Source organism: Malurus melanocephalus, unplaced genomic scaffold, assembly GCF_030028575.1.
Source record: "Malurus melanocephalus ecotype Western Australia unplaced genomic scaffold, MMel_1.1 scaffold_167, whole genome shotgun sequence".
NCBI lineage: Eukaryota > Metazoa > Chordata > Aves > Passeriformes > Maluridae > Malurus > Malurus melanocephalus.
The window spans coordinates 391,630-402,597 of record NW_026623399.1 but is presented as its reverse complement, the minus strand read 5'-3'; the positions used below and the strand labels follow the sequence as shown (position 1 = coordinate 402,597).

General features: G+C 39.3%; 1 protein-coding gene across 7 annotated transcripts in view; it reads right to left on the bottom strand.

The window, feature by feature from the left end:
• The window catches only part of GTDC1 (glycosyltransferase like domain containing 1), a 161,187-nt gene that overhangs the window by 75,168 nt on the left and 75,051 nt on the right, over positions 1-10,968 (bottom strand). For 4 of the 7 annotated variants that reach the window (XM_057372235.1, XM_057372234.1, XM_057372236.1 and 1 more), the window contains 3 exons: positions 10,661-10,828; positions 7,197-7,370; positions 4,511-4,606 (listed from right to left, as the gene is read on the bottom strand). The exons of 1 other annotated variant lie outside the window; for it this stretch is intronic. In XM_057372235.1, the coding sequence (XP_057228218.1) occupies positions 4,511-4,606; positions 7,197-7,370; positions 10,661-10,828 (438 nt within the window). The remainder of the gene's footprint in view (positions 1-4,510; positions 4,607-7,196; positions 7,371-10,660; positions 10,829-10,968) is intronic. 2 more of the 7 variants (XM_057372237.1, XM_057372240.1) reach the window with 1 other exon arrangement.

Here is a 10,968-nt window from a genome sequence, read left to right as displayed (position 1 = left end):
CAAAAGGAAAAAAAAAAAAAAAAAAAAAAGGAAAAAAAAAATCCACCTTCACTTCTATGCAATATTCATGAATTTCATAATAAAAAAATATGGAATTGTTCAAACGTTGAAGGGCAGTATTTTGAAATGCAAAATCCAGCAGGGACAGCCTGGTCTATAAAAACCATCTTTCACACATGCAAATGATTTAAGTCTGTACCTTCCTATGGATTGAAAGGGACCTGGACACAGCAACATCACTCGACACCCAGAGTCAGTTTAGTGCCAACTCCTTCTATCCGTGTTAATGCTGTGTTCCCACCAAAAGCCCTCAGTTTCCCCTCACTGCAGGGAAAATGAGGGCATTAGTACTTTGCAGGATCCTTCCACTAAGCAATAGCCTTTTTCCACTTCAAATAAAAGAAAAAAATAAAAAATATAAAACCCCACAGCGTTAAGTCTGTGACAATTTTAACCAATTAAAATTCACTGATTCTTATGACAACARTTTGATGCAAACTCTAAAAGYATTTCCTATCTAAACCATCCTGTATAGGGGTGATATTTAACCCAAYCCCACCAGTCAGGAGRATGACTCTGTGGGGAAAGAAAAAGAAAAAAAAACAAACAGCAAATTGAGGTAGGAAGGTGAAGAAAGCCCCCAACAAGGTCTTTTGTTTATTATGCTTTTAAAAAGGTAACACAAAATCATATTAAATCAATCAAAACTTTTATTACTGTGAATATTGAAGTAAAACTATATTGTTGTTTTAATTCAGAGTAAGTACAGTTGAATGTCTGTATTCCAGACAGAATCCCAGGASACTGAGGAGCACCATCCATACCAGTTGCTGATGAAGGTGTCATTTTTATCCCTTCTCCCATGACRTCCCTCAACTCCAAATGCCCACATTTATTACAGCAAGGTAGGCTATTCTCTTCCCAAGTTGCAGAGGAATTATTATGCATGGAAGTGCATAATAATCCAGTCCAGTCGTGACTCTACCACTGACTTCCCACATGAATATGCACGAATCAATTAAACCTCTGAATGCATCAATTTCCTTCTCGAGTAGTAATGATAATAATAATAATAGCTGCCCATTGTATAGGGCACYGCATGCAATATTTTTAATGCCTGCTAATGAAATGTGCTATTAATTATTAGGATGTGGTTTGTTTTTGAAAGCCAAGCACCGGCACGTCTCAACTTTGTATTCAAAGTGACACAACTCAAATATTTCTGAAAAAGCTGCCTATGGGAAAGTATTATGGAAAATCCTCCTTAAAAGCAAACGGTATTTAAATCAGWAGGAGAACTCGCAGCTTTTACCAGCTCTGCTGCAGAGAAATTTGCAGCTAAGGGGTTAATCAGATTAGATGGGAGTGGTTATAGGCTCAGTGCCACAGGTTTTGCCCTTTGTGGCTTCTCACATCCCAGACTTGGAAAATATGAGCTGTGATACTGAGAAAGGTAAGAAGCCAGCACAGCCCCATAGTGATAAATGAGTTTGCATCATCTGTCATTAGAACTTCCTGCCAACAGGGTCATTCCCTATTAAATTACCACTTGTCAATGTTTAAAATACTGATTGATAAATGACTGTGCCAAAACTGATAACACGACAGCTTTTATTTTCTAATATTCTTGGTTACCACATTCTGCTACTTCAAGATACAGATATAGTAGGGTTTTTTCCAAGTACTTTAGTGAAAGACAATTTAATCTGATACAAAACTAACAGGTACTGTGTAACGATTGGTCCTGATATACATTACATACTATTCTTCTTGCCAAAATAAACCTACTGGTGATTTAGCGATATGGGTAGATCCAAGTTTCACATTTCATCAAATGCTAGTAATCTGTTTTATCAATATAAACTGCATTTTAATGAAAAAATTCTTTTCTTCAGTACACTTCACTTTTAATTCCCCAGAGTATGATAATTCGTTCACGCTGTAGAACAAGAATGTTTTACAAGACCTTAACTCTCCAGAGAAATTTCTCTGTAAATACAAAAAGCAAGTTTTATGGGAATGTGTTGTATGCAACATGAGCAGTACCCAACATAATAAAAAAGTGGGTTGCACAGAGAATTCTGCTTAAGTATCCTTGTGAGCTATTGTGAGCCTAAATGGTTATTATGATAGTGTTTAGTGGAATACCTATACGACAGATAAAAGAGAGTCAGTAAAACTATTTTTGTCCCTGAATAGATAAAAAGAAATTACTTTTTAGCAAGTTTTGCAGAATGAATGCATCCCAGCAGRCTCTTCAGCCAGGCCCTTCTCTAGGAGGGCGTTCTTGGACTGATGCTGCTGGAGTAGTCTGAGGATAAATATTTTGGAGATAAAACTGGCATGTTCTAAGGCTGGGAAAACAGCTYTTCCATGATCCAGAGGGAGAATGGAAACTCCTGCATCACCCACGACAGCAYACAATGAATGTGTGGAGGAAGGATTGTGTGACAAAACACACTGCACATGAAGGTATCCTTCACTGAAGCACCCAAGCCTTGCTGCAGAGCAAGAGGGGGAAGAGGAACCACCCCACTACCAACAGCCCCACAATGGAAAGACTCCATTTTATGTTTTTTTGAGCCCACACTGCACTTTCCTCCCAATAGGGGCCGTGTCCCAGATCCTGAGAGCATCCCTCGTGCTCGTTGCAGAACTCTCAGCACACCAACACCGATCCTTAAACCCCGCTCGCGGCAGGTGGAGGAAAGACATTCTGGGGAGCAATTTCCATCACCCAGCTCTTCAGCAGCAAGCCCCAAGGTAGGAGCAGTCTATTGGCACTTTCTAATTATGCTAATTACCCATAAAGTGTGGTGGCAGCAAGCCTGTGCCACCGGAGAGGGGATACTGAGTGCCTTTGGTGGTGGCACCGCAGAGATACCCGAGCCCCCACCAAAGGCAGTCTTTGTCCCCAGTACCAGAGTCATTGTCATTAGCACTCCACTTAAGATAAAACATCCCATTTCACTGGAAGGCTAATTAGCCAAAAACTGYTCTTCTAAGTTATCTASTGCTTCCCAGATAYAAGACAGTTCACTACTGCTCAWGTGGGTACCAYKGTTGAGCATCTTTCCCTGCGACGCMGACATGTCCCCAGTGCCCATCCATAGCTTTGGGCTCCTGTGAATTCAAGTCCCTCCTTGCTCATTGACATCTGCATTTTTCCAGTTAATTTCAGCCCTGTAAACCTGGTCCAAGTGATGCAATTATTTTTTTTTATTTCTCCAATACAGGCTCCCCCACACGTTTAAGCACAAGAGATACTGTCAGCATCTTTTAAAAACTTCTGCTTTACTCATGAACTCCCTTGACTAGCCCTAAAATATTCTCTAAATTGGCCAATTCTGCCTCTCTCTATACTATAGCTAAAAAAATATAAGCAAAAATGCTTGAAAATATCCTGTTAACTGTACTAAGTTATAAAAGCAGATGAAGTCTAAAATCTTTAATAATACTCCAAAATGTGTAATACAGAYAGCACAAGACACTCACTAACAAGTTTCACCCCTTAAAAAGCTGTTTCTATTTTCTGCTGTAATCCTCATTATCTCATGATTCTTTTATATTATTCCACCTTAATCCAATGTGAATTCTGAGCTCTTAGGAATGTTACTTCATTCTTGCTTATAAAGACATCTTCCTTTCCTACCACATTGTGATAACAATAAAGATATACTACAATCAGAGGAATAGTAATAATAACCAAAATCTAAATTATAATTTTCATTGGAATGAATYCCAAGGAGTACCCAATCTGACCCTGCTTTGCAAACTGCCACTGACAATGCAGGCAATGATGGGCTGGGACAATTAGTATAAAATCATARAATCATGGAATGGTTTGGGTTGGAAGAGACCTCAAAGATYATCCAGTTCTGCCACAGGCAGAGATACCTTCCACTAGACCAGGATAATKGTCCAATGGATATCCAAATACCAACAAAGACCTTGCAGAAGCTTTCCAGAGGGCTCTGTTGGCATGTGGAGAAGTAAGCACCAAAGACAACATCTGTCAAAAGGGAAYTGGCTTCCTAGACCATCAATTTACWGTGCAAAAGTGGAAACAGATCATATAAAAACATATTCTATCGACTGTACAGTGAAAAACCAAAGTATTTTATATACATTACACTAGGAAATATATTATTATTAAATCAATGGCCACATAAGTGTGAATTATGATGTATTTAATTCACTATGCTATAAAAGCCCAGTCTGATACACAGCACATCTGGCAGAAGATCAGCCATTGGTCTCCATCCCTTGCATTACCAATGAATTGTGAAGGGTCAGCCTTAACTCAGAGGGGTTTTTTTGTCTCCAAGCTCAGAAATACTCTGATATTTATGCCTACATCGTACACTTCATTAGAATGTACAAAGAGCAGAATTCAAGTCAGAAATCACACGGGGTGGGTATGTACGGAGTAGCCGTGGCACCAYAGGATGTGATATGGAAGCCAGTCATTGTCAGAAACAGAAAACAGGAGGATTAGGTCAGTAAATACCTTATTCTGTCAAATCCYCAAATCCTTTCATCTCTTCTCATTGTCAGATAAGGACCACAGTCTGGTGGGTTTGCTCTGGGAACACCAACACGGGTCCTTAATGACACRTATTTATTAGAAAAAAGATACTTTATTAAAAAGCATCAATAACTTCTTCTCAGAAGTAAAATAGCCATGGTTAGAGGCCCATTTGAAACATTTAAATACACATTACACATTACAGTGGTGCCTCTAAGAGTACCCACAAGTGTTTCCTAGGATATCCTTCATCATTATACCTCCCCTCTTAAGTCATCATTTACTATGCTGCTTGTGYTGTTTGTGCCCATCACCTACAGTAATTACATTAAAAGGTAGATATTTTACAGGATTAACTCTGCTGACATGATCCTTCATTACACTGGTTTTGATCAAGCGCCAGATATATTTTATTTTGCCCTACAACTGCAATATTAATCTAAAATAATCTTAAAAAGCTCCCCATCACATGCGTGAGGATGATTTCTCAGATCACCTCTCTCTCCCCAATCCAAATGTAGATTATGTTTCAGACACAAACACACCCTGAGACATTCACACGCAAAATAAAAGAGGTCAAAATGAAAAAATGAAAAACCCAGCCTGGTTATTTTGCCTTCAGAATTTTTAAATATTTTCCCAACATCTCAGCAAAATTATGCATTTTAAAAAGACTGCAGGCACTGAAATGATTGTCAGTCATGCAAATAATCACTTACTTACACTGTATGAGTTTGGTTTGGATAAAGCAAATTACCATTTGAAAATAACTTGAAAAACACTCTGGGCTAAGAGCTTGCTTTATAAATTTTAGCTTGGCCACAATTTTTCTTAACCTTTTTCTCCTCAATCTCCATTCAGTCACTATACTAATACAATCTAAATTAAAAAACCAGCTTTGAATTGCCACAGGTGCATTCAACTTTATGTAAAACATGGAAAGAAATAGCAAATATTGGCTGCAGCTGAAGGTCAAAGCCCAAAGAACTTCAGAGCTAGGAAGAAGCAGCCCTTTTTTCTCCTTTTTTTCCCTGTCTTGATATTGGACTTTGTCTAACCACTCCAGATCTTACATCTAGAATTAGCTGTTGAATAAAATATATAGTAGATATAACAGAGATGATATTAATCTTTGTTTCTAACTCCTCTCTGTGAAAGTTTTACAGTCACASAGTTGTTTATAAACATCCTAATTTTGTTCGTCACTGCTGAAAAGAGGTTTTTGATATGATTTCAAGTGCAGCAACCACAATAAAAACGGGAAAGGTGCTCTGCTTTGTGAGATGGGATTAAACATGAGAGCAGGACTCTAAAAGAGCACACAGTGAGATGTGAGATCTTCCTGCTGTACCAGTTTGAGTAGCAGGATGCTGATTTTACCCACCTAAGCACCTCCTGCTTTGGACAAATGAATGCTGAGTGTGTGATGACTTCAGCCTAATTTGTCAGATCTTGTCTGACCCCATCTGCCAGGGCTGACAAGTCCCAAAGAGCTGATTTAACATATGAGACAGGGTTATCATAACTTCATCTCCAAAACYAGGCCTGGGCCACATGACTTCCTAAGGTATGCCAAAACCACGAGAGCCTTTGGAATTGGCTCCATGTCAAATATGCTGAGCACCCACAGCATTCCCTGTGCTCCAAAAAGGAATAGCAGATCCTCAAAGATACACAGGTACTGAACTGTGCTGCCATCCAGGCAGCCACGTCCCTGAGGAACACTGGAGGATTCTAACCCACTTGTCAAAAATAGAGGTTGAAAGATTTAACTTTAGGCGGTGATTGTTAAATGATTTGCATCAGTACTTTAGAATGTGAAGTGCTCCAAGACACTGAAACTCAAACCTTGCAGTTTGAGTACATCAGTGAGTGCATGACCTCAGCTCCTGCACTAAAAATTTCTCTACCTCAAACTACCACACATGTATATTTAGCCTTYGAAATAACTCTAAGTACAGGCTGGTCAGGGACAAAGATCTCAAGTGTGGCCAGAACTTATTATCAGATCAAAAGTTGGCTCTTGCAAAGTCATTGCAGTGCTTCCCATCCSTATTTCAGCAAAAAAATGTACCCAGCATGGTGTTGGTTTTAAGAGTATAATCAAATTGCAGAATCACACTCTATTTAGTGCCGGTCCCACTGAAGCAAAGTTCCTGTTCRGTGGGAGGAGAGTCCCTTATAACAGGAAAAACAATTGTGCCAGGTTTAATCAAAAGTGAAAAGGATCCTGTGAATGTTCCCTTTGAGCCACATAACCCACTGCTAATTTCAAGACGGGCTCTGAAACGAGGGCAATAAAAAACGTCCTTCAGAGTAACCGAGGAGGAAAGAAGAGCAACTCCTGCTGCAGCAAATGCCAACATCTGCACGGCTGCTCCCTGCACAGGAACACTCCTGCCTACCTGGAAAACCATAAAAAACATAGGGAAGGGAAAAGGGAATAAAATCTCACTGCAACACGATGTGAGTTTGCACGACAGGCACTAAGGACAGGCTCGGCTGCCTCRATAGCCTCTGATTATTGAAATACATTTATCAATTAGGGGATTTTGCATATTATCAAACTCATTCATTAACGATGCTTTAGCTGATTAGTTAGAACGTCACCATAAATACAGAGTTTTGACAGGCTGGAGGCAATTTATGACGTGGAAAATGTACTGACCTGCTCACATCAGGAAACCTGACTGGAAAATAAAGAACTTGGCACTTCGGTCTGATTATTTTTTCCAAATCCTTAGGTCTGTGGTCAGGAATCAGCTTCATAWATTTTCCAATGGATTTGAGAAAGGATTCCATATTAAAAGCAGAGTTGAACACCACAACATCAGCAACCAAACTGTAAAAAGCAGTGAAGATTAATGAACATATTGCTGCCACAAAAGGAACAGAATTTTTCTACAGACAGTGGGAATAGGATACATATTCTCATCAACAGGCAAAAGGTGCAAGTGGATGCTAATTAAAATCAGCCTTTTCACGTGAATTAAGAGCAGCATATGTACCTTAATCAGAAATGTCTTAATTTCTCTCAATTCACCCTTTGAAAAGATGTTTAACCTTTTTTAACTAAAAATAAATTAGTATTGTTAATCTAAAGAAGCACACCCTATTCTATCTGTGGAGTTTTATTCATAAAATGATAAGTATAGTATTACTGTCATCATCTCTTAGAAGCATTATAAACAGATAAGGCCCACTATAATCTGACTTTGGCAGAATTAAAGCTGGAAGAAAATGAAAATTCCTTTCTTTTCTTTCCTTTCTGAAAAAAAAAAAAAAAATCTTTTTATTGAAGGACAACTTACCTTTGGTCAACCCACCTTTAACTGTGTGTCAGGCAGSAGGACACTAAAGAAATGCAATGTTATTTCAACATAGGCAGACATATCCTAAGAGTATATTCATTATATATAAAAATAAAATAGCCCTCCCCAAAAAAAGTCTGAAAACAAAATGGCATGTAAATTTATTGTTTTATCCCTACAGCTGTATTTTAAAATCAATCAGATCAATAATTTGAAGATGCATCAATGATAATGTAGGTATTATTTCTCCACTTAGAGTTCAGCCTGGAGAAAATAAGCAGTGATAAAAAACCTGAAGTATTTGGAAACTTATCCTGGCAGTGCTGCCACAACCTGAGTTACACCAATACACACAACACTAGCTGAGGTAAGAAATGCTTTATGGCCAGTTGGTTTTCTCAATATGTTATATATTGTAATACAGACCTACAGGTCAGAAGATACATTGAGGACATGTGTTCATAAGTCACAGGGCTGGTAAAAAGTATATTTGAGGTGAGAGGCTGTCATTCATCCTCTCTGCATCTTTCTGCTGTCTGGTCAAGAAAGAGAACTGACACTGCTCACCAAAGCAGCAGGAGTCAGCAGGAAAAGCAAAAAAAAAAAACCCAACATTAGAGAGAAATAATCCTTTTCAAGCAGGCTGCAGGAGCTGAAATGATTTCTGGCATCCCACCCTCTTCCCCACCTGTGGTTTTTAACCCATTGGTGGCCTCAGTTTTGTACAGAAGTCATCTTTTCTGCACTGATTTACAGATGACATGAGGCAGGATCCTGACACGTTTCTTTGCTGCTCTCTGACACGYGCAAAAGGCTCCAACAACACCATCCCAGCTTCTCTTGTGAATGAAATCTTATCTGCCCTCTTTCCTGCAGGCTCTGCAAACCAGGGGCAAATTYGAAAGATGAACTCTTCAGAAACATCAGGTACAAAAAGCAGGATTCTGTATTTTTAATGATCCCAAGCACCAACCTGAAGGTTCAAAATGCTCTAATTTTGTCACCAAAACCTCTATGTAAAACTGGAAAGGTACATTTTCCCCATTTATAACATATCTAGAAGATGAGAAGATGGCACGTCTTTGCAGTTCACCACTGGAGTGTGAAGAATAATACAGAGATGGCTTCTATTTTCTGTTAAATTGGGGTTTCAGCAGAACAGAAATGGGAAATTAATATTATGTAACTACATGAAGAAGACAGTGGAGACTGAAGGGGACAGAATGGAGCATCCATTGACCCTGGATCCCTGGAAGTGTCCAAGGCTGGGTTGGACAGGGCTTGGAGCAGCCTGGGATAGTGGAAGGTGTCCCTGCCCATGGCAAGGGGTGGGATAGGATGGTCTTTAAGGTCCCTTCCAACCCAAACCATTCCACAATTCTCTGATCTGTAATTTTTTTTTTTTTTTTTTAAGCTAAGAATATACTTAAAATGCATATTTTCAGGATAAATGCTTGTCAGTTTACAACAGATGTAGGAAAAATTACTGCCACAATATATCAAAATATATATACAAAAAATACATTCCTTTCCCAGTGCCAGAAAACACTTCTTTTTGTTAGAATATCTGAAAATGGCTGCTACTGTTTTCAAAAGATCTTTTCACTTCATTTTCCCATCTTCACAGCTCAGTAAGTGAAACATGYTGCAAACACTGTGGCAGAGGCAGCTGCAGAATGGCCAGAGCATACACAGATCATTAATTGAGAAATTTCAACATCAACTGCCTTGGATTATAAAGATGCAAAAGCTTAAGTTGCACCTTAAAATGCCCAAGCCCTATTCTTAATAATTCTTCTAGCAAGAGAGAGGTGAGGAAGATCATGGAAATGAATTTATTTCCATTTAAAACAAGTGAGTTTTGCTGTTTCACTTAGGTCTGCACAGTGCCTAACCACAAAGCTTTTCAGTGGTGCTGTTATTAACTTCTTTCATTAACTCAGATTCGAGAAATACATTTGTTTTTAGCAACAATAAAGGACCGCAGCCTTTAAAACGTCTGGGTATTTTAGCACTGCACAATTTCTGAATACAAGATGAAAGAAATATAAGGATTTATCTGGTATGTTTACTGCCCTCTCTTCACATGAAAAGTGCTGCAGTACATTTTAATTTCTGTTTATTTCCCTAAAACCCTCTCCATAATTTCAGCTGGATGCAATAAAAGCTATGGCCAAGCACGAGCTGAGTAGCTGCAGCTTTGTGAAGCAACCATGAAACAAAGCATCACTTTCAGCCAAAGCACAGGTCAAAAATCCCACCAACAATGGGTACAGCATGGCAGCCCAGGTGGATTTTATACAATAAATGGAGGAGATTTTTTAGAGCAGAGTGGTTCAGCCACACTGATGTTATCAAGCTCTCCCCAGGACTCTGCTGGTAGCTCAGTTTGCTACAGAGTCATTGTTTATAGAATCACAGAATGGTTCGGGTTGGAAGRGGCCTTAAAGATCATCCTTTTCCACTATCCCAAGCTGCTCCAAGCCTTGTCCARCCTGGCCTTGGACACTTCCAGGAATGAGAGCAGCCTCAGCTTCTCTGGACAACCTGTGTCAGGGTCTCACCACCCTCACAAGGAAGAATTCCTTCATTATATTCAATCTGAACCTACTCTCTTTCAGTTTGAAGTGAACACCCCTTTTCCTGTCACTACGTGGTCTTGTAAAATATTAATACAAAATAATTAACACAAAAAATAATTGATACAAAATAAAATTTTCAATAATTAATATTAAGTATATGGAGAAGGACTCCTCGGGGTCATAATGCTGCAGACAGAAGGACACCTTAAGCAACGAGAAGCAGTGTGAGCAACACCTACCATGAAAGAACCTGGTTGTATCCATAYTGAAAATCCCTTTCCTGGCATTTCTGGACAGGATATGCCAATTGGTTCTCATGGAAGTAGAGGACCTTTTTCAATTTGCCAAGGTCAGGGCGGAGGGCAGCGAGTTCAGCCAGGTTAAGCACTGAGCTTGCAAAGAGGATCCTGGAAAACAAGGAGAGCAGTGTTTACTGTGGGTGAGCACGCTCGCAGGGGTCACCCCTTCCCCTGCTCCCCACTCCCCCATCCCAAGAAAAACATAACCCCTATAGGGACACATCAATAGCTAAGCCTTAATACCATGT